The following is a 24163-nucleotide window of genomic DNA, read 5'->3' as shown; positions in this document are numbered from 1 at the left end:
CTGGTGGATCCTTAAGTAGCAAGTTCCAATTTCTCAGACCCCTCATTCCTGCCTTTTCCATGGGAGATGTTTACATCTCTTCAGGCCCTCAAGATACATCTGAAAGGGTTGAAGGTAATGGTGCAAAGAAAGAGGTGAGGAAAACCATGCAATTAATCTAGCTCCTTATTTTTTCTCCTCCCTCTTTGTTTTTTTTTTCTCCATTGGTTATTTCTGAGTAAGTTGCTGCTCATCTACCAAAGAACCAGTTGGCCTGATGACTTAATTAAAGATTTAGTTGAGTTTTATCATTTCTTCTGAAATTTAGTTCTAAAATGCTTCTCTCTTTCTCCTTCCCTCCTTCCTTCTTTCCCTCCTTCCCCCTCTTTTGTATTTTTATTTTGCTGCTTTTAGTGTCAGTTTAATTTATGTGTCTGCAAGTAAATAAACAACAGTTTGCAGGCTGGAACAAAGTATTACAAGTATTCTGCTAAAATGAGGAGAATTGAAAATTTTGAGCTTTTATTTTATCGCCAGAAAATAGCAGATTCTTTCACATAATAGTTATTTTTTATGCCTGTCTTCCATAATTGCTGAGGAAAGGACTGAATTCACAAAAATAAATGCTCTGCAATACTTCATTATGTAGATTATTAAAGTAACTTACCACATGGTGTTTGAAGATTATATTGACAATTATCAAATTTATGGAAGTTCCATCATGATCTGATTGTTCAGCAATTTAAGTCACCCTTTTCTTAATGTTGTGTTAGCTTCTTCATATCACACTGTAAGAGACACCTGAATCATATATTAAAATATGTATCACCTAATTTATTATATTATTATGTTGTTCCCTAATTGATCCATGTTTGAATAGATTCAATTTTCATACAGATCAAGAAAAAAATTGAAAGATATTAGTGGGGATGGGGAACAGAGGGAGGGAAGCAGTAGCCATTAGGGTAAATAATGGTGTGAGCCTTTCTGGCAGAGAAATTGAAATTTAAAAGGAAAAGAAATCTAGAGGAAACTATCATAACGGTGTACCTCCAAGCTCACTTTGGTTGAGAAGATGTTGTGCATCAGGGTGGACAATTCATCCTTTCATCTGTCCACCCACCAATCCCTCCATCCTTCAATCCATCAGTCCATCCATCAGTCCATATATCCATCCATCTTCTGTGGTGCTCTCAAATAAGGGAAATCTAAAAATGTAAACCCCAATTAAAAAATCCCATAGCTCAATCAATCCAGGTTACACACATACATGCAGTACATACAGTATAATTGGCCATGACCGATGTCAGTTCCATGGCCCCCAGGTCTACCAGCACAGCCAGGTCTTCATGGCCTTTAGGAAGGCTAGTAGGGTGGGATCAATACGGACATTGGGGGGGAGTTGTTTCCATAAAGCCAGGACGGCCACAGAGAAGGTCCCTCCCCTCGCGGTCTCCCAACCTGCATTGTTTAGTTGATGGAACCCAGAGGAGGCAAACACTGTGTAATCTTATTGGTCTCTAGGAGGTGTGCAGCAGGAGATGGTCCCATAGATAGCCTGGCCCTACGCCATGTAGGGCTTTATTATAAGGTGATAACTAACACCTTGAATTGTGGCTGAAGACTAATTGGTAGCCAATGCAGCTTGTGGAATGTAGGTGTTATATGGGTGAACCGTGGTACACCCATGACGGCATGTGTGGCTGCATTCTAAACTATTTGCAGTCTCTGAACACTCTTCAAGGGTAGCCCCATGTAGAGCACATTGTAATAATGTGAGGTGATGAAGGCCTGAGTGACTGTGTAAAGTTTCCTGGTCCAAACAGGGCCGTAACCAATATACCAGACGGACCTGGCCAAAGGTCCCCTTGGTCACAGCCAAAAGATGGTAATCAATGCTCAGCTTTGGATCCAGAAGCACACCCAAGTTACAGACCCTGACTGAAGGGGTCAATGTTTCTCCCCCCCCCCCAGAACAATGGATGGGCGGATATAATAGTCCACAGGAGGAAATGCAGGAGTCTTGTCTGGGTTGAGCTTGAGTCTGTTGGCTCCCATCCAGATTTTTACAGCTTCCAGTCACATCACATCCACTACTTCATTAAATTGACATGGGGTGAAGATGTACAACTGGGTATCATCAGTGTAGTGATGATACCTCACTCAATGTTGTCGTATAATCTCACCCAATGGCTTCATGTAAATGTTAAATAGTAGGGAGGAGAGGACAGACCCCTGTGGCACTCCACAAAGAAGGGGCCGAGGGGTGGACCTCTGCCCCACTACTAACACCGATGGCGAATGACTAGAGAGATAGGAGAACCACCACAGAACAGTGCCCCTCACTCCCAACCCCTCCCAACGGTGCCTGTTGCAGAAAGATACTATGGTCAATGGTATTGAAAGCTGCTGAGAGGTCAAGAAGCACCAGGATAGAGGAATAGCCCCTATCCAGGGCCTGCCAGAGATCATCCATCATCGTTACCAAAGCTGTGACCGGTCCTGAAATCAGACTGAATGGGATCCAGATAATTGGCTTCATCCAAGGACCACCGGAGCTGGAGTGTCACCACCTTCTCAACAACCTTAGCCAAGAAGGGCAGGTTGGAGAATGGCCTGAAGTTCTTCAATTTGGCTGGATCTAGGGTCGGTTTCTTGAGGAAGAGTTGCAGCACTACCTCCTTCAGTGGCTGCAGAAACAACCCCCCACTCAAGGAAGCATTAATTAACACCTGGATCCAGCTGTGTGTCACCTCCTGAGTGGCTGAGACCAGCCAGGAGGGGCCTGAGTCCAGTAAGCAGGTGAAGGAACTTACAGCTCCCATAGCCTTGCCTACTTCCTCAGGAGTTACCAGGTCAAACTCATCCCAAATAACAAGACTAAGACCTGACCCTGTCACCTCAGTCTGAATTGCCCAATTGGAGTCCAGTCCATTCTGAATCTGAGTGATTTATCTGCAAGAAACTGAACAAATTCGTCAGCTCTACCCTGCAAGGGCTCCATTGTTTCCTCTTTATTCAGGAGGGAACCGGTCACCCTAAACAGGGTGGCTGGGCGAGAATCTCCAGATGTAATAAGGGTGGTAACCTACGCAGACTTTGCCACCTCTATCGCCACAAAGTAAGTCCTAATACAGGCTCTTACCCATGTTCGGTCAGACTCAGAGTTACTGGCCCTCCATGCTTGCTCTAGGTGTCTCTTTGGTGTTTCATCCCCTGGAGTTCCTCAGTAAACCTAGGAGATCTCCAGGGTCTAGTACCTTGGAGAGACCACAAAGGCGCAATCTGGTTCAGAGCCCCCCATGCGGCCTTATTCCATGCCGTCACTAGGGACTCGGCCAGACTATGGACAAACGAGTGGGGAATTACCCCAAGCTCCCTCTAAAACCCATCCAAGTCCATTAGGCACCTGGGGTGTCTCTGAGAGCGGCCTACCCCTCGGCTTCTGCCATACCTGCCCCTCCCAGTGATGGCCATTATGTCCCGGCACTCCATCGCACCCAAAGTCACTCCCCCCATCCTCACTGGTCTCCCTATCTCTTGGCTTTAACAATTGAATCACCAGGGCTCTAAAATTAATATTATTTTTCATAAAAATAGACATATTCACAGAATTTGAATATGTTTATCTCATTTAAACTACCGTGTTTGTGGACTATAAGATGCACCTGATTATAAGACGCACCTACATTTTGAAGAGCAAAACAAAACATAAAAGGTTTTGGCCTCTGTGCACCCCAATTTTACACCTTTGGGGCCCTTTTTGGGAGCCTTTTCCAGCCTTGTTTATGCCAATTTTTGAGGCTTTTTCCTGCCCATTTTCAAGGCTTTTTGGAGCTGTTTTTTTCCAGTATAAGATTTTTTATTTTTCTCCACCATGAAATAAAACAATATTTAGTTATAAACACAATAACAATGCTTAAAATCAATCATATATAAACTTTTCTTTTCTCATTGCTTGCTCAAAGGAGGGTCTTATCTCTCCCCTTGTAAAATTTTCTGTTAATTTTATATATTATTAGCAATTCTTAAAATTCTAAATTAAAATTGTTCCCTCACCGTCTTACTACAAAAGGTTACAACAATGTAAAAAATGATAAAATCTCTTTTATCTAAATTTAATCTTATATCATATAGCTAATTAAAAATTTAGTAAAATAAACTATTCATAATATATCACCTACATCATAAAATAAAGTTCTATATGTTTAAGTCTAAACAATAAGTAAGTTTTGTGTTATATCATTATATAGTGCTACCACCATTTCTCATCTTTGCCATTTGGCTTGGAAAGCTTAAATCAAATTCTCTTATTTCAATTTTTCCAAAATTAACCAATTACTAATACATACATACGAGTCTACGGAGAGGGGTGGCATACAAATCTAATAAATAAAATAAATAAAATAAATAAATAAATACATAATGTATCCCTTAATTTTCTATCCAATCATAAAACTTCCCCCAAATTTTATAATAATCCGAGTCTTGTTTAAGTTTCAAAGTCAATCTACTCATCTCTGCACAATCCATAATTTTTTCTAATTCTTGAAGTGATTTTAACTTTAATGATTGTGTCAGTATATCCTTATATCTTAAAATATTAGACCAGTTTAGTCTATTGGGCTGCATAAATGCTTCTATTATCGATATCCAAAATGGTACTTTTGAATAGTGTTTCACTTTCATCTTTTCCCAAATTGCCATCAATGAACTTCTTATAATATGTCTCTGAAAGTAACTATGTATGTTCTTCTTCTCATACCACATAAATATATACCAACCTATTTGCAAGTCATGTCCTTCTAAAACCAATAGTCTTTTATTGCTAAGTAAAATCCAGTCCTTTACCCATGTCATTGCCACCGCTTGGTAATAGAGCTCCCAATGGGGTAGCCCAAATCCTCCTCTTTCACTCATATCTTGTAAATTTTTTAAACTGATTCTTGGCCTTTTCCCTTACCATACAAATTCTGTTGTCATTTTATTTAGCTCATTAAAAAAAGTATTTTCAAGTTTAATTGGAATAGTGGAAAATAGGAACAATAATCTTGGTAAAATATTCATCTTAATTAGAGCAATTCTGCCCAATAGTGATGTCTGAAGATTCTTCCATTTTTGAAGGTCTTTCACTATCTGCTTTTTAAGCTTTACATAATGATCTTCTTTGAGTGATGAACATCTAGCTGTTAAATAGATTCCCAAATACTTTACTTCTTTCACCATTTGAACATCCATACATCTTTTAAGCTGTATATTCTGCTTTTCAGTCATATTCTTTGTGATTAGTTTGGTTTTGTCTTTCTTGATTTTAGTCCTGTTATCTCTCCATATCTTTCAATTTGTGATAAGAGTTTTGGGCCTGAAGTTATTGGATTTTCAAGTACAAAAACTAAATCATTCTTGGTCTCTAATCTTTAGTCCTGAGATCTGAGAGTCAGATCTAATATTTCTGTTTAAAACTTCCAGTGACAAAATAAATAACAACGGAGACAAGGGACATCCTTGCCTTGTACTTTTAAACATTTTGATCTTTTGTGTCATTTCACCATTAATCAGTATCCTAGCTGATGATGCTTTTTGCATATCTAAAAACATCAGCGCCATTTGTTTTTCAGGATGTTGTTCATAATATTCAATAGTATTTAAAATTATGCACATGTTGTCTTTTATTTGTCTTTTAGGAAGAAATCCATTCTGATCTGTATGAACAAATTCATTTAAGAATCTTTTGAGCCTGTTTGCTATTATAGATGCAAATAATTTGTAATCCACATTTAAAAGTGATATAGGTCTGCAGTTTTTCACGTTCAAAGTATCAGCTCCCTCTTTTGGTATCAGTGAAATAAAGGCCTCTGTCCAAGAGTCTGATATTTTAGCATCCCACATAACTTCATTAAATATGTCCAACATTAGAAGCCTGAAGATTTCCTCAAAAGTTTTATAGACTTCTGCTGATAGCCCATCTGGACCCGGGGCTTTTTCGTTCTTTTGTTTCTTTATAGCTTCTGATAATTCCATCATAGTTATTCTAGCATCAAGATTTTCCCTGAATGTTTCTGGTATTTTAGGTAGATTTGCTTCTTCCAAATATTGACAATTCTATCTATCTATCTATCTATCTATCTATCTATCTATCTATCTATCTATCTATCTATCTATTTGTCACTCAATCCAAAGCGGACTCAGAATGGTGAACAAGTGGAATAAATACAATGGCATTAAAATACAATCAAAATTGTATAATAAAATCAGTAATATAATAACGCCTTAAAAAGAACAATACACACACAACAACCAATCTAATTCCAGACCTGCTAGAAAAACCGGGTCTTAACAGCTTTCCAGAAGACTGGTATGGAGGAGATAATGTGAATCTCTGAGGGCAGTTGATTCCATAGGGTCGGAGCTGCCACAGAGAAGGCTCTTCCTCTAGGTCCCGCCAACCTGCGTTGCTTGGTGGATGGGACATGGAGAAGACTCTAATATAAAATAAAATTAATAGGGTTAACAGTGCACACAACAAAGATAAGGGTAAGTTTATTAGCCCTGCTGCCAAGCAAAGCCAATAATTTAATAGAGAGTGCCATACCATGTGCACTAATCAAACTGGTGGCAAGAAAGATGGGGCAGTCAGGCACAAAACAGGTTATGTAGACAGTAAACACAGGGCCAACCAAAATGGACTTAAATGTCTATACACCAATACACAGAATATAAAGAATAAACAAGGTGAATTAGAAATTCAAGTAAATGACAGAAGATATGATATAGTTGCCATTACGGAAACTTGCTGGGATGAAGCTGACAAATGGAATAAACAGTTAGAGGGATTTAAATTATTTAAAAGAAACAGACCAAATAAAAGAGGAGGTGGAGTTGCACTATATATAAGAAATGATTACACCTCTACAGAAATAGAGCACAACAATAATGAAAATCATCTTGAATGCATTTGGGTGGAGGAAATGACATTGCCATAGGTCTATACCAGTGATGGTGAACCTATGGCATGGGTGCCACAGGTGGCACACAGAGCCATATATGCTGGCACGTGAGCTGTTGCCCTAGTTCAGCTCCAATATGCATGTGTGTGTCAGCTGGCTGATTTTTGTCTCGCACAGAGGCCCTGGGAGGGTGTTTTTATCCTCCCCCAGCTCCAGGGAAGCCTTTGGAGCCTGGGGAGGGTGAAACATGAGCCTACTGGGGCCACAAGATGTTGGGAAACAAGCTGTTTCTGGCCTCTAGGAGGTGGGGGAAGCTGTTTTTGCCCTCCCCAGGCTATGAATTATGGGTATGGGCACTCACGCCTGTGCGATAGTGCACACATATGTTTTTTTGGCACCCGAGGGAAAAAAGGTTCGCCATCACTGGTCTATACTAGAGAAGAGAAGGGAACAAGGAGATCAGCCATATTGGACTTAATTCTCACTAACAGAGATAACATGACTGAAGGTATTGAAGCTATAGGAACCTTGGGGGCAAGTGATCATGTAATATTGGAAGTCTACGAGTCTACGGAGAGGGGCGGCATATAAATTTAATAAATAAATAAATAAATTCAACATTACAGTATAAACACTACAAACAGTAGAACAAAGTCAAACTAGAGTCTTGGACTAATTTCAATAAACTTAGAAAGAACTTTGGGAAAGATACCATGGATGAGAATCCTCAAGGGGAAAACAACTCAAGAAGCTTTGGAAATTTTGAAAAGTGAGATTATAAAAGCCCAGACTAGTTCAATACCAATTAAGAAGAAAAATTATAATAAGTCACAAAAGAAACCAGCATGGCTGCCTAAAGAACTCTCTGACAAATTGAAAGTCAAAAAGGACAAGTATAAAAAGTGGAAAGAAGGTGAAATAATTAAGGCAGTATATCAGCAAATAGCCTGAACCTACAAAGATGAAGTGATAAAAGCTAACGCTCATAATGAACAAAGGCTTGCAACAAGAGTAAAAAGTAACAAAAAAGCTTCTTCCAACATATTAAAAACAAGAAAAAGTCAAGGAAACAATTGGTCCATTACAGGGAGAAAGTGGCAAGAAGGTGACAAGCAACAGGGAGAAAGCAGCATTACTTAACACATTTTTTTGCATCTGTCTTTACACAAAGGGAAAAAACATATTAGTCCAACCTATCAAAAACAGCACCACAAAAAACATATTAGGAACATGTTAAAATAGGGAAGAAAATAATAAAGGAACACCTGTCTACCCTAGACGAATTCAAATCACCAGGACCAGATGGATCACACCCCAAGGTTCTGAAGGAACTGGCAAATGAGATCTCAGAACCACTGAACTATACTTTTCAAAGATCTTGGAGCACTGGGGAACTGCCAGAGGACTGGAAAAGAGCTGATGTAGTTCCCATCTTCAAGAAAGAGGCGGGGAACAAATCCAGGAAACTACACACTTATCAGCCTGACCTCAATTAAAATATAGAAGACTGAAGATATTTTTCACTGAAGAGTAAACTACTGTTTTATACAATCATGTCTTCAACATTTATCTTGTTCATTAAATTGCCACAATATATTCTGATATCTTATCTAGTCTTCCTGTGTTACTCTGCATATACAGTATATATCCAGACAATAACAACAAAGATGATTACAGGACTGGACACTAAAACATATAAAGAATGATTGCTGGAATTAGGTATGTCTAGTTTAATGACAAGAAGGACTAGGGGTGACACGATAGCCGTGTTCTGATATATCAGGGATTGCACAAAGAATAGGGAGTCAATCTGTTCTCCAAAGCACCTGAGTACAAGAGTACAAGAGTGCAATGGATGGAAACTAATTAAGGAGAGAAGCAACCTAGAACTAAGAAGAAATCACCAGTGGAACAACTTGCACCCACAAATTGTAAATTCTCCAACACTGGAAGTTTTTTAAAAGAGATTTGTCTGAAATAGTATAGGGCAGTGATGGCAAACCTATTGCACGGGTGCCACAGATGGCACACGGAGCCATATCTGCTGGCACGTGAGCCATTGCCCTAGTTCAGCTCCAAAGTGCATATGTGTGCTGGCCAGCTGATTTTTGGATCACACAGAGGCTCTGGGAGGGCATTTTTGGCTTCCAGAGAGCCTCTGGGGGGATGGGAGAGGTCAATTTTACCCTCCCCCAGCTCCAGGGAAGCTTTTAGAGCCTGGGGAGGGCGAAACACAAGCCTACTGGACCCACCAGAAATTGGGAAACATTTTCGGCCTCCAGAGGGCTTTTGGGGATGCTGAAAACAGCTTCCCCAGGCATTGAATTATGGGTGTGGGCACTCGCACATGCGCAATAGCGCACACACACTATTTCAGCACCCAAGGAAAAAAAGGTTCGCTATCACTGGTATAGGGTTTCCTGCCTGAGCAAGGGGTTGAACTAAGTCCCTTCCAACTATTCTACTCTGCTCTGCTCTGCTCTGCTCTCTGCTCTGTTCTGCTCTGCTCTGCTCTGCTCTACTCTACTCTGCTCTGCTCTGCTCTGCTCTGCTCTACTCTACTCCCTGGATACATATTTGGCTGAATTCAGTCCAGATTTCAAGGAACTATCTGGGTCATAGTTCCCTCTAAGCTGAGCAGTGAGCAATCGCTCACTTAAAAATCATCATCAACTCAGAGTTTTCCAAACCTGCCCAGAAGCCGAGAGGGAAAGAGTGAGAGGGAAGGAGAGAGAGAGGAAGAGAGGAAGAGAGAGAAACAGAAAAAAGAGAGGAGGGAAAAGAGAAAGAAAAAGAATGGGAGTAAGGAAGAGAGAAAGAAAATCAAAATCTAGTTTGAAACTAGCTCAACTATTTAAGTGGCATTTTGATATTGATAGAGTTGCCCTATTATGAGCTCACTGTTATAGACACACAGTACAGTATTTTATTTTGAAATTCTCTGAGGCAAAACAGGGTGGGTTTTTTATTTGTTTGTTTGTCTATTTATTTATTTATTATTTCTGTGCTGCCCAGTCCCAAAGGGACTGCCGCTCAGACACTATACTTTTCCACCCACCCCCCCAAAAAATTAGAGGGAACACTGATCTGGGTTCTAAATGTAGACCAATGAGATCATAACAGTTACATATCAGAGTGCATTTCCCATATGGATAGCTGAGATAGGCATTTATGAAAGGTTTGTAGATCAATTATGGATTTGTTTATTTTCTGCTCGTAACTATAATAGTGGCTGGATTGGTGATGCAGGAATGGGAGAATGACATATTGAAAAAATGCATCAGCCATATATTATTCTATAATATGGTAGATGTAATATGATTGGAAAAGTTTCATATATTCAATATCTGCTTCACTATTTGATATCTGCTAGAACAGTGTTTCCCAACCTTGACAACTTGGAGATATTTGGACTTCAGCTCCCAGAATTCTGGCTGGGGGATTCTGGGAGTTGAAGTCCAAATATCTCCAAGTTGCCAAGGTTGGGAAACACTGTGCTAGAATATTCATTATCACTGAACAAACTGAAGAACCTTGAATGATAAGTGAAATGTTTTTAAATTTAAAAAAATCATGAAAGTCCAGTTGCCTTCTGGGATTAAAAAACCACCTTTGGGACAACCAGGATCTGGATGACTGGAAATTTCCATAGACATCCCAGGACAAAGGTGACCTGATAGAAGAAAGCAGATTTAATTTTGCAAATCCTGGCATATTGGTCCTGGCAGAAAAGTAGGAGCGATGTAATTACCAATGAGGTTTCTTGGATGAAATGCAAAATCTTTTTCCTTATGGAAAAAAAACAGTCCAGTTGTCTTCTGAAAAAGCACCTTTGAAACAACATGACTGGGATTACAATTCAAAGTGTTGGTTATGACCTTTAAAGCCCTTCATGGCATCGGACCAGAATATCTCCGAGACCGCCTCCTGCCGCACGAATCCCAGCGACCGATTAGGTCCCACGGAGTGGGCCTTCTCCGGGTCCCGTCAACTAAACAATGCCGGTTGGCGGGTCCCAGGGGAAGAGCCTTCTCTGTGGCGGCGCCGGCTCTCTGGAACCAACTCCCCCCAGAGATTAGAACTGCCCCTACTCTTCCTGCCTTCCGAAAACTCCTTAAGACTCACCTTTGCCGTCAGGCATGGGGAAACTAAACATCTCCCCTGGGCATGTTAATTTATACATGGTATGTTTGTGTGTGTGTTTGCTATTACATGGGGTTTTTCTTAAATCGTTAAATATTTTAATTAATTGGATTGTTGTGACTGTTTTTACTTGTTGTGAGCCGCCCCGAGTCTTCGGAGAGGGGCGGCATACAAGTCCAACTAATAAATAAATAAATAAATTACTCAGAATCTCCACAGATGTTTCTATATATACTTTTATAACACAACCATAATAACAAAAGTTGTAGTGCAAATCAGGAAGAATCCCTTTTCTCTAGATTGTAAACTATTTTATTTTGATAAAAATGTATAACATTTTGTTCTTTTGAAACGATGCCCACACTATTCTATACTGTAGAATAAATGCCCTTTTCAAAGGAGTTTCATAAATTCAGTGCTACATTTTACTTTACACACAAGGTGGCGCTATTGCATCAAACAGTAAAAAGAGAGATTTATTTTCTTCAGAATAATCTAGTCTTTAGACAAAGGAATCTCAGAACAAAAGGCAACAGCTCTCTATTAAATCTTGAGAAATTTCTGAAGGAAATACTCCAGTAAGAATATAAAAAAATAACTCCCATTGGATTCTGATCACAACTACACAGGAAATTATAGGGGTTGCTTTACAAAGAATCTTACTGAATGTATGACCTTCCCTGAGAGAGGCTGGCAAAATGGAAGTATCTCATCCTAGCAGGCAAGTGGTCTTGTTTTTTCTGTCTCTATGTTGTTCTGGTCTGTTGTGTGAACCATTCCACTATTCAGTGCCTGAGGAGAAGAAAGCTGGATCAATAGTAGCAAACGTGCTAAAAGATTTGAAAGTAGATGTGAAGGATCTCTCTGCTCGCAGAGCACAATTGATTTCTAAGAGTTCCAGACAGGATTTCCAGCTGGATCCTCAGTCTGGGAATATAATATTGAGGTATAAAATTGACCGAGAAGCTTTGTGTGGTCTGAGTGATCCTTGCACTCTATTCTCTGAAATTTTGTTGGAAAATCCTCTTCAGTTCTTCAAAATTGAAATTCAGGTAGAAGATGTCAATGATAATTCCCCTATATTCTCTCAGGATCAATTCCTTTTTGAGATACCTGAACAGACTCCCATAAATGCACGTTTCCCCTTAGAGACAGCCCACGATTTAGACAAAGGAAAAAATGCTATCCAGAACTATATACTTAGCCCAAATGAATATTTTAAGCTGGACGTACAAAGTCAAAATAATGGCAGGAAATATGCAGAACTGCTTTTGGCAAAACCATTAGACCGCGAGGTGATCCCTCAGTTTATCCTCACTCTGGAAGCTGTGGATGGAGGGATCCCAAGGAGAACTGGAACAGCACAGATAATTATTGATATTTTGGATATCAATGATAACGTGCCCCAATTTGAACAAACAGTGTATGAAGTGCAGCTTATGGAAAATAGCCATCCAGGTTCATTGGTTGCTAAAGTTAAAGCCACTGACAGAGACATTGGATCCAACGCTCATATCATTTACACTTTTAGCCAAGCACCAGCAGATGTACTCCGATCATTCAGGTTAAGCAATCAAACCGGGGAAATTAGGCTTTTAGGGAAAATTGATTATGAAGAAAATCATAATTATGAACTCAGCATCAAAGCCACAGATGGAGGGGGATTGTCTACGTATTGCAAAGTCCTTATTGACGTTGAGGATGAGAATGACAATGCTCCAGAAATAATTGTATCATCCATCACTAATCCATTACCAGAAAATTCTCCCCCGGAAACACTGGTGGCACTTTTTGGCATCAGAGATCAAGACTCCGGAGACAATGGCAGAACTACCTGCAACACTGAGAAAAACCTGCCTTTTATACTAAAACTGACTGAGAACAATTACTACCAGCTTGTGACTCAACAGCCATTGGACAGAGAACAGTTGTCACATTATAACATCACCATCACAGCCACCGACCAAGGTTTTCCCAGACTCACTTCAATGACAATTATTAGCATTCAACTTTCAGATGTCAATGATAATGCTCCAATGTTTGAAAGAGGTTTCTACAATTTGCACTTACGAGAAAACAACATTCCAGGACTGCTCATTGGATCGGTCCATGCTGTGGATGTGGACACAGAACAGAATGCCAAAGTAACCTACTCTCTTTTGTTTGGAAAGATCAGGGAAGAGCCTGCATCATCTTACATCTCCATCAACTCTGAAACTGGGAACTTGTATGCTATTCGATCTATAGATTATGAGGATATGCAGGATTTCCAGGTGATGGTGAGGGCTGTAGACAAGGGCTCACCTCCCCTGAGCTCAGAAACGATGGTCCGAGTTCTTATCACAGATGAAAATGACAATGCCCCCTTCATCCTCTGCCCCCTTCAGAACAGCACTTCTCCATCAAATGATCTTGTTCCCAGGGGAGCAGAGACAGGCTACCTAGTCACCAAAGTGGTGGCAGTGGACAGAGATTCAGGGCAGAATTCTTGGCTTTCCTATCAGTTGCTGAAGGCCACAGATCCGAGTCTCTTCGCTGTTGGGACTCAGAATGGGGAGGTGAAAACCATGAGGCTGGTGAACATCCGAGACAGTTTCAAACACACTCTTATTGTGGCAGTTAGGGATAATGGGCATCCTCCTCAGTCTGCCTCTGCGACCCTAAGAATTCTTCTAGTGGATGGCTTCTCTGATCCTTACATGAAAATTATGGATAACCCTAAGGGTGAAGTCCCACAAGAGGGAGATCATACTCTAACACTGTATTTGATTATCTGCTTGGTTGCCATCTCATCCATTTTTCTCCTTTCGGTCACTGTGTTTATTGCAACCAAGTTTCAGAAGCGAAGGAAGATCATAGGAAGTTCTCATTCTGCATCGAATTTCCCTGGGGGACCAAATTTGCAAGAGAAGTGTGTGGATCCTAATACTGGGACATCTTCCCAGGCCTACAGCTATGAAGTGTGCTTAGCTGAGGGGTCTCTGAGCAGTGAGTTTAAATTCCTTAGACCTTTCTTTCCTGTGTTTACTATGGAGCATCAAAAAACTCTTCGGAATCCACAGATTCATAATGATTGCCATGATCTTCCTAATCAATTGGAGGAAAGAGACCATATATCCCAGGTGAGAATGATTATTAATTGTTGTGGTTGGTTCTGGGCCAGCTCCTGCTCCAAGGATGGTGGGGGTTGGTGTGGGAGAATCTTCACATTATCAGAGGCCAATTTTACTGCCAACAGCTTCAGACAGTGAAGCTTCTGTGTCAGGGGAAGATTCTGGGAGTGAAGCAGGATCCGATGATGAGGTAATTACAGGCAGCCTATTAGCTAATTACCCCATTAGTGAGCCATCATCATTATTGTTAGATTCAGCAGAGGAGGGATTTATAGATGCGCACAGATGCAGGTTTATGACAAGGAAGGAACAACTGCGGAAGTATTTTAGGAAACAAGGGAGAACACCTGTGGCTGGGGCAATTAGGATAATGGGGCTGCTGATAAATTGCCAGCGTTGTTGCCTCTCGGTGTGGGAAATTATCTGTTTTGTGTGAGAGAGACTTGTGGTTTGCTTCAGGATTTACAAAGACTTTTGTGAACTGTTTCGGGATTTTCAACGACTTTGTGGAACAATTCACAGTCAAGTTCAGTGTGAGGACTCTTGAGGGGGGGGGGTGGCTTCACAGCTGCCTTTTATCTGCTTTGCTTTTGTTTTATGTTTTTCACAGCATTCAAGGCTTGTGGTTTGTGGGAGAGCACTTTGGCTGATTAATGTGCGTTTGGACAATATTTTACTTTTGATAAACCAACTTTATTTACTTTACAACTGTGTGTGATTGAATTTCTGCTTTGGACTTAATTGGGGGCTCCTAACGGGTAACCCGGCATAACATTAATGTAATTAATTATGTTATAATTTTATATAGTTTGAGTAAGTCAGAAATTATTAATTTCTAAAAATAAAAGATTGTCTATTACTGTACGTTGCTGTGAATTTCCAGAAAACTAGTTCATTTAGGGGAATGTACTGAGAAATTTGTATTGGTTTTAAATGTATTTTAGTTTCTATATGGATTGTAGTAATTGTATTGTAATTGTCTTGTGCTGTAATTGTAACAAATGTAATTTGGCAAGTGAGAAGCTATAAAATACAGACTGCCGTGAAGAAAAATCATGCAATTTTCGTAGAAGAAAATTATTTAAAGGGTTTTTCAAATTTTGAAGCTGCAGCTGGTGCAGTGTGCTGTGGCATGGACAATTGTAGGAGCCTAATGGATGGCCCATGTAATCCCAGTACTCCACAGTCTGCATTAGTTGCTTGGTTAATTTCCATCCATCATTTCTTATATTGCCTTTTGTTGTTTTGAAAAATAGTTTGACCCGCTTATCATTGTAGTAGCCACTCAAACACTAGTCATATCACCTACCTAAAAAGGAAAAGAAAAAGAGAGAAAAAGAAAAGCAACTCAGAACAACAAAAAAGAAAGATCATTTATCTATTGCCTCTCATCCACTTCAATACTTTAATTATTATGCTTTTTTTGACGTCCCTCCCATATTATTATTATTAAATAGCCTGGCCCTGAGCCATATAGGGCTTTATAGGTAATAACCAACACCTTGAATATTCCTCTCTTCAATCTTTATCTCTGTCTGTATCTGCTTTTTGACTATTCAATTTAGATATTTCTCTATCCTCTTCCACTGCTTAATTTCTGCCCAACTCTCTTAATATATTTTCCCCCTGATTTAATTCATCAGTCATTATTATTTACATTGTTATCTCCTCCTTGTCATTTTATTTTATTCTCTGGTTCAATATTTTCCTCCATTTCTTCTGTTAGCTGCTCCCTTTCCTGGGTATCTTGGTCTTTATTCATCACCCCTCATATAGTATTTCCCATTTTTTTTCTGTAGCCTTCTTAAATCCATTCTCCAAAGTGTCTTTTGTGTTTTGAAAAAGTAATGCCATCACCTTCGAAGTTCCACCCATTTCTTCCTTATAAAACATCTTATTTTGTTTTTTTAAAAATTCAACTTTTGTCCAGCAGTCGATGAACTATTTATTCAGTCCTTAAGTTGCCCTTCAGAAGGTGCACTAATCAATATTTATTATATCCCATAGGTAAACAGTCAGTTCTATTTAAATTGTCCCAGATGTTATCAAAAGCCTCTTTGCATCCTCTTTACAGGTTCAATCTTCTAGCATAACATTCAGGGGTCCCTTTAATTAAATAGCCTCCTTATTTATGTAATTAGATCTCCAATACTCATAGGGGAGATGGGAATAATCCAGTAAATATTTCCACCATTGTATAGATATTCCCAGATTTGTAATTTTCCATTTTGTCAGCAGGTGGCTCTCTCAATTTAGATTTCAGTATTGTCAATTTTAGTTATAAATCAATTATAAAAGAATACGTTTTATAATTAAGTAGTTCCAGTATTTTAAAATGCCTTCCCAGTATAACATCTTCCCAATTTAAGAGCCCAATTTTCTGTATATTTCAACATTTATTACTTTCTCTCTTGCGCCTTCCCCTTCCAGTTTGGTAGTTTCTCAAAATGCATAGATGCATTAAATGTTAACTATTTGTTAAATGCATTATTTAACAAATAATTCTGAGCCAATAGTTCTAAATTATTCCTTAGGGTTAAGTTTAAGGCAAAAATAAATCCTCTCACCTACTCTACTCTAGCACTAATCTTAGTTGTTCTTCAGTTGTCCCAGCTTTGTGGCAGCCATCTTTAGACTGCCTCTTCTTGCTGTGGCTGAGAGGGGGGGGGGGGAGCCCCAGGTCAGACAGGAGAGCTGTGAATGTCCTTGACCTCATGGGGTTCCCCTCTGTGCTTCATTGCCCCTACAGGGTGGCTCTGGCTCCTCTCAGAGCCTAAGAATCAGTAAGAGCTCAGGACAGGGAACCTGGAGACCCACTCCACTGGAGTACAAAATGAATCAGGGCACAGGCTGATAGAATTTTGTCAAGAGAATATGATGGTCATAGCAAACACTGTTTTCCCACAACTCAAGAGATGACTCTACACATGGACATCACCAGATGGTCAACAAAGAAATCAGTTTGACTATGTGCTCTGCAAGCCATATATGGAGCAGCTCTATGCAGTCAGTTAAAAAAAGACCAGGATATGGCTGTGGCTCAGATCATGAGGTTCTTGTTGCAAAATGTAGGCTTAAATTGAAGAAAGTAGGAAAAAGCACTAGGCCAATCAGTGACTCAGGTATGAACTAAATCACATCTCTGATGAATATACAACAGAGGTGACAAATAGATTTAAGGAATTAGATCTGATAGACAGAGTGCTTGAAGAACATGGATGGAAGTTTTCAACATTGTACAAGACGTAGCAACTAAAACCATCCCCAAAAAAAGAAATGCAAAAAAGCAAAATGGCTGCCTGAGGAAGCTTTGCAAATAGCTGAGGAAAGAAGGGACACAAAAGGCAAGGGAGAAAGAAAAAGATACACCTATTTGAATACAGTATTCCAGAGAATAGCTAGAAGAGATAAGAACTTATTCTTAAATGAACAGTGCAAAGAAATAGAAGAAAACTATAGAATAGAGAAGACCAGAGACCTCTTCAAGAAAATTGGAGAGATGAAGGGAATGTTTCATGCAAAGATGGGCATGATAAAGGACAAAAATGGCAGGGACCAAACAGAGGCAGAAGAGATTAAGAAGAGGTTGCAAAATTTCACAGAAGAACTATACAAGAACGAACTTAATGTCCCTGAAAACCACAATGGGGTGGCACTGACCTTGAGCCAGACATCCTAGAATATGAAGTCAAATGGGCTTTAAGATGTCTGAGCAACAACAAAGCTAATGGAGGTGACAGTATTCTAGTAGAGCTATTCAACATTTTAAAAGATGATGCAGTAAAAGTGCTACACTCAATATGCCAGCAAATTTGGAAAACTGAATAGTGGCCACAGGATTGGAAAAGGTCAGTTTACATTCCAATTTCAAAAAAGAGTAATGCCAAAGAATTTTCAAACTACCACACCATTGCACTTATTTCACATGCTAGTAAAGTTATGCTTAAATCCTAAAAGCTAGGTTCCATCAGTATGTGGACTAAGAAGTACAGGCTTTTGAAGAGACAGAGGAACTAGAGATCTAATTGCCAACATATGCTGGATCATGGAGAAAGCTAAGGAGTTCCAGAAAAACATATACTTCTGCCTCATTGATTATGCTAAAGCCTTTGAATGTGTGGATCACAACAAATTGTGCAAGCTCTTAAAGAGAATAGGACTAGATCCTTTTGATTCAGATGAAGGAGGAGAGTGCAAAAGCTGGCTTGAAACTCAACATTAAGAAAACTGAGATCAAAATTAAAAGGAATCATTATAATAAGGTACCAATTTTGCTATCAACTATGGAAACATTAATTTATTCAAATATATTTGACACAAAATAGTAAGATATGAGAAAGATCAGGAGAAATTAAAATCAAAACAAGAATTAAAAAACCAAGGAATAGATATTGATTGGTGGCCATATATGCAGATTCAGACCAAATGCAAGAAGCGATTTAGAACTACAGGTATATGGGTTCTACAAAGAACCACAAGGGACAAAAGAAAAACCAATCAGTAAAATATACAATAACCTTTTGCAATTTATATTGGAAGAGGAAACAGTTCAGGATACAACGATAACCTGGGCAAAAAAGTTTGGCTACAATATTGAATTAGAGAAGTGGGGGGAAATTGTAAATGGACACTGTTAGCAGCTTAGAAAGAAAATGTATACAACATATTCTATAGATGGCAATGACTAGCAAGATTAGCAAAGACGTTTTCCAATAGATCACTGGATTCTTGGAAATGTAGAAAGGTCCAGCGAACATACTATCATATGTGGTGGACATGTGCAGTAGCAAAAAAATATAGGACAAAAATAACAAATTAGCTAGAGGAGATAACCAAACAACCAATAGACGTAAAACAGGAATTATACTTGTTAAGCATAATTATGTTATACATCATAACTGCAGCCAGAATACCATATGATTGGAAAATCATTGGGAGAATATTAATATACCATCGGAGGAAAGTGTGATATATAAAGTGTTAGAGTGTGCCAAAATGGAGAGACTGACAAAATAAATAAAAGATAAAGGAGAAAATGAATGTTAATTAGTATGGAATGCATGGTATAACTGGTAAGAAGATAGGTACAAAGATTTAAAAATTGTTAAGAAAAGCATATTAAGGAGATATAAAATAGTAAAAAAAATGTATAAATATATATGAACAATCTGGAATTGCATATAAATTAGTATTGTATATTGACATAGATAAGGGATATGTATGTATGTGTGTGTGTATATGTATATACTGTATACATGGAAAAATTGATATATAATGGATATATAATGATACAGAAATCTTGCAAAGAGGGAAATGTGATATAAAATGGAAAAAAACTGTTCAATAATAATTAAAAAAACCCTAAATCATGGCACTCAGCCATCTCAATTCATGGCAAATAGATGGAGAAGAAATGGAGGTAGTGACAGATTTTATTTTCCTGGGCTCCAGGATCACAGATGGGGACTACAACTAAGATTTTTTTTTTAAGTGCTTGCTCCTGGGGAGGAAAGCTATGAGAAAACTAGACAGCATATTAAAAAGCAAACACGTCACCCTGTTAACAAAAGTGCATATAGCCAAGGCTATGGTTTTCCCAGTTGCAATGTGAATCTGAGCTTCAGGGGATAATTTGCATACTCCTGGTGCATGCTTGGAAGAAGCTAAAAGCTGACCGCGAGGCAAAAGAACACCGGGTTTGCTGACCAGGGAAGCAGAGGAAATCACCAACCCAGCAACAAGAGCAGACATGTCACCTCTGCACTCTCCCGCACCCACCCTGCAACCTACCACACACATAAAGAACAACACAGAGAGAGAAGATACACCAACCATGCACACAGAAGTCACTCCCCGAACAAGCATAGATGAAGACGGAACTGAATCCATGGTGTGCTGCAGTTTGTGCTCCATGTACTCACTCCTCCCCTCGAACCTCCAAAACTTTACCTGCAACAAATGCAAACTCATCCAGCTACTTGAGGAAAAAATCGAAAACCTAGAGAAAAACCTAACAACCCTGAAGCACCAACATCACAACGAGAAAATCCATCAGACTCCCAACAATACCAACACCCCAGAGGAGCTAAGCCGAATCCACGCCCCAAAAGCAGTAAATAGCTGGACACACATCACCCTAAGATGAAAAAACAAGCCTCCTCCAACTCCAACCCTCCTCCTCCCAACCCCACTGCCTACAAGCAACAAATATTCAGTACTCTCGGAACAAGAAAACCTGCAAACATCTGACAAAGAACCACCAAGAACCAAGCACAACACAACTCCACCAAAAGTCTCAACAACAGAAGCTAACCTCCCTCACCCCAAGCCAGCCAAAAAGAAAAGGAGAGTACTGGTAATTGGAGACTCAATCCTCAGGGGAACTGAGCCTCCCATCTGCAGACCAGACAACCAATCTAGAGAGGTGTGCTGCCTCCTTGGAGCTAAAATCTCTGACATAACTGAAAACCTCACCAAAATACTCAAACCCACGGACTACTACCCACTATTGGTGATTCATGCGGGAATCAACGACACAGGGAAAGACATGAACCAAATTATGAAAGACTATGACCACTTGGGCAACACAATCAGAAAAACAGGTGCTCAGGTTGTTTTTTCCTCCATCCTCCCCACTAGAGGACGACACCCCGACAGATAAATCACTGGCTTAAAGGATGGTGTCGCCATAAGAACTTCGGCTTCCTCGACCATGGCCTGCACTATCTCCAAGAAGGGCTTCTAGCAAGCGACGGGCTACACCTCACTAGAGCGGGGAAGAACCTCCTAGGCAACCGACTAGCCCAACTCATCAGGAGGGCTTTAAACTAGCTCTGAGAGAGGAGGGTGACCAAACTATACGACAAAACACTGAACAAAACAAGGAAGGGGAACGGGACAAGCCTACAAACAAACCTGAGATTAAAAAATTTCTACCTGCAAACAAACACAAACATCTAAAATGCCTGTACACGAACGCACAAAGCTTGGGAAACAAACAGGACGAACTGGAATTATTAATACACGAGGGCCAATACGATCTAATTGGAATCACAGAAACCTGGTGGGACGAAACACACGCCTGGAACACACAGATAATGGGTTACAACCTCTTCAAGAAGAACAGGTCAAACAAAAAAGGAGGAGGTGTTGCACTATACATCAAAGACCACTACACTGCCACAGAACTACATCCAACCACAGATGATAACCCCCTAGAAATCATACGGGTCAACATAAAAGAAAAAAAGAGCAACACCACAATTGGAGTATACTACAGACCACCCAATCAAACAGACACAATGGACGACCTCTTCACATGCCAACTAACAGACATATGCAACAAACACAGCACGACAATAATGGGGGACTTCAACTACCCAGACATCAACTGGAAAACTAACTCAGCACCAAGCGGAAAGTCTGCCAAATTTCTTTCCAGTCTAGCTGACAACTTTCTAACCCAAAAAGTTGAAACAGGAACCAGAGGGAATGCTATATTAGACCTAATACTAACAAACAGGGAAGAAACAATAGAGGGAACAGAAGAAGAAGGGAAACTGGGAAAGAGCGACCACGTCATCCTCAAATTCAACATAGTGCAATCACTAGCTACTATACCCAACACCACTACAATCCCAGACTTCAGAAAAGCGGACTTTAACAAGCTCAGAGCGAACCTTGAACAATGCCCCTGGAACGAACTCTTAGAAGGAAAAACCACTCAGGAAGCCTGGGTGATCCTAAAAAACAGCATCATAGACGCCCAAAAAAACGCAATCCCCATGAAAAGGAAAAACAGGAAAACCAAAACTAAACCTGCATGGCTAAACAAAGCCCTCGCAGATGACATAAAAGGAAAAAAAGCTAAGTACAAACAATGGAAAGAAGGACTCATAACCAAAGCGGAATATCAGCAAACAGCCAGTTCCTGCAAACAAAAAATAAAAACAGCAAAGGCACAATATGAACAACACCTTGCAGCGGAAGGCAAAGACAACAAAAAAGATTATTCCAACACATCAACAATAAGAAGAAAATCAAAGAAACAATCGTCACACTAAAAAACGAAGAGGATAGAGAAATCACAGACAGCAATAACCAAGCACAGCTACTCAACGCCTACTTTGCAACAGTCTTCACACAAAAGGGAACCTCCCTCCAACCAATCTGCAATTTAACTGCAACAAACTGCCCCAGAACCGAACTCAACATAGACAAAAGCACAGTGAGGGACTACCTGAGGGAACTCAACGAATACAAATCACCAGGGCCAGACGGACTTCACCCCAAAGTCCTAAAAGAATTGGCAGACACCATAGCGGAACCACTCCTCCTCATCTACCAAATATCCTGGATCACTGGAGACCTACCGGAAGACTGGAAGCGAGCTGACGTAGTCCCCATCCACAAAAAAGGCAAAAAGACCGACCCAGGTAACTACAGACCAATCAGTCTGACCTCTATACCTGGAAAGATACTGGAGAAAATAATCAAAAAACAACTTACCCACTTCCTAGAAACAAACAAGATCATATCCAATAGCCAGCACGGATTCATCAGAAACAAATCATGCCAAACCAATCTAATATCATTTTTCAACACCATAACCAAGTCAGTTGACCAACGCAACTCAGTGGACCTCATATACTTGGACTTCAGTAAGGCTTTCGATAAAGTCGACCGCAATCTCCTAATCCACAAACTAGAAAAAAATGGAGTAGATTACTACACATGTAGATGGATAAACAGTTGGCTGACCAACCGCACCCAACAAGTTGTCCTCAACGGCACCAAATCCACATGGAAAAAAGTAGACAGTGGAGTACCACAGGGCTCTGTCCTGGGTCCTGTACTCTTTAACATCTTCATCAACGACCTGGACGAGGGAATAAAAGGGGAACTAATAAAATTTGCAGATGACACCAAGCTGGCGGGGGTAGCCAACACCCTTGAGGACAGGCTCAGAGTACAAGAAGACCTAGACAGACTATCACAGTGGGCCCATACCAACAAAATGAGGTTCAACACCGACAAATGCAGAGTCCTCCACCTCGGCAAAAAGAACCTTAGACATACATACAGCCTGGGAGATACCCCACTCAGCAGTAGTGACTGCGAAAGAGATCTTGGAGTCTTGGTGGACAATCAACTAAACATGAGTCAGCAATGTGCAGCAGCAGCCAAAAAAGCCAACTCAATCCTAAGCTGCATCAACAGAGGAATACGCTCCAAGACCAGGGAAGTACTAATACCACTCTACTATGCCCTGGTCAGACCCCACCTGGAGTACTGCATCCAATTCTGGTCACCTCACTACAAAAAAGACATTGAAACTCTGGAGAAGGTGCAAAAAAGAGCAACCAAAATGATTAGGGGACTCGAAACCAAGACTTACGAAGAGAGATTGAGAGAACTGGGCATGGACAGCCTAGAAAAAAGAAGGTCTAGAGGGGACATGATAGCTGTTTACAGATACTTGAGGGGTTGCCACGGTGAGGAGGGGGTCTCTTTATTCCCCAGGGCACCAGAGGGCCGGACGAGGAACAATGGTTGGAAGCTGACCAAGGAGAGATTCAACCTGGAAATAAGGAAGAACTTCCTGACGGTCAGAGCGATCAACCAATGGAACTGCCTGCCAGGGGAGGTGGTGAACTCCCCAACTCTGGACACCTTCAAGAGGAGATTGGACTTCCATTTGGCTGGGGTGCTGTAGGGTTTCCTGCTCAGGCAGGGGGTTGGACTCGATGACCTAACGGTCCCTTTCAACTCTATTAATAAATAAATAAATAAAAATAAATAAAAATAAATAAATAAATGTATGGCTGTAAAAATTGGACCATAAGGAAGGCTGAGCGCCAAAGAATTGAGGCTTTTGAACAATGGTGCTGGAGAAGACCTCTGCGAGTCCCTAGGATTGCAAAGCAAACAAACAAATCAGTCCTAGAGGAGACCAACCGTGACTGCTCTTTAGAAGGGCAG

The 24163-nt window shown here is 40.2% G+C and overlaps 1 protein-coding gene across 1 annotated transcript; it reads left to right on the top strand.

The window, feature by feature from the left end:
- Positions 1 to 11767: 11767 nt before the first annotated feature.
- LOC139165413 (protocadherin beta-16-like) lies at positions 11768 to 17861 on the top strand. Its single transcript, XM_070748595.1, has 2 exons — positions 11768 to 14191; positions 17616 to 17861. The coding sequence occupies exons 1-2, from the start codon at positions 11768 to 11770 to the stop codon at positions 17859 to 17861; spliced, it is 2670 nt and encodes an 889-aa protein (XP_070604696.1).
- The last annotated feature ends 6302 nt before the right edge of the window (positions 17862 to 24163 follow it).

Source organism: Erythrolamprus reginae, chromosome 3, assembly GCF_031021105.1.
Source record: "Erythrolamprus reginae isolate rEryReg1 chromosome 3, rEryReg1.hap1, whole genome shotgun sequence".
In the NCBI taxonomy this organism is placed as follows: Eukaryota; Metazoa; Chordata; class Lepidosauria; order Squamata; family Dipsadidae; genus Erythrolamprus; species Erythrolamprus reginae.
The sequence above is the reverse complement of the archived record's forward strand: the minus strand, read 5'-3'. Positions and strand labels throughout refer to the sequence as shown.

Coding starts and splice junctions, on each gene's coding strand:
- LOC139165413 (XM_070748595.1), top strand. CDS start 11,768: ATGGAAGTATCTCATCCTAGCAGGCAAGTGGTCTTGTTTTTTCTGTCT. Junction 14,192..17,615: donor AAAGAGACCATATATCCCAG/GTGAGAATGATT, acceptor TTAAATGAACAG/TGCAAAGAAATAGAAGAAAA.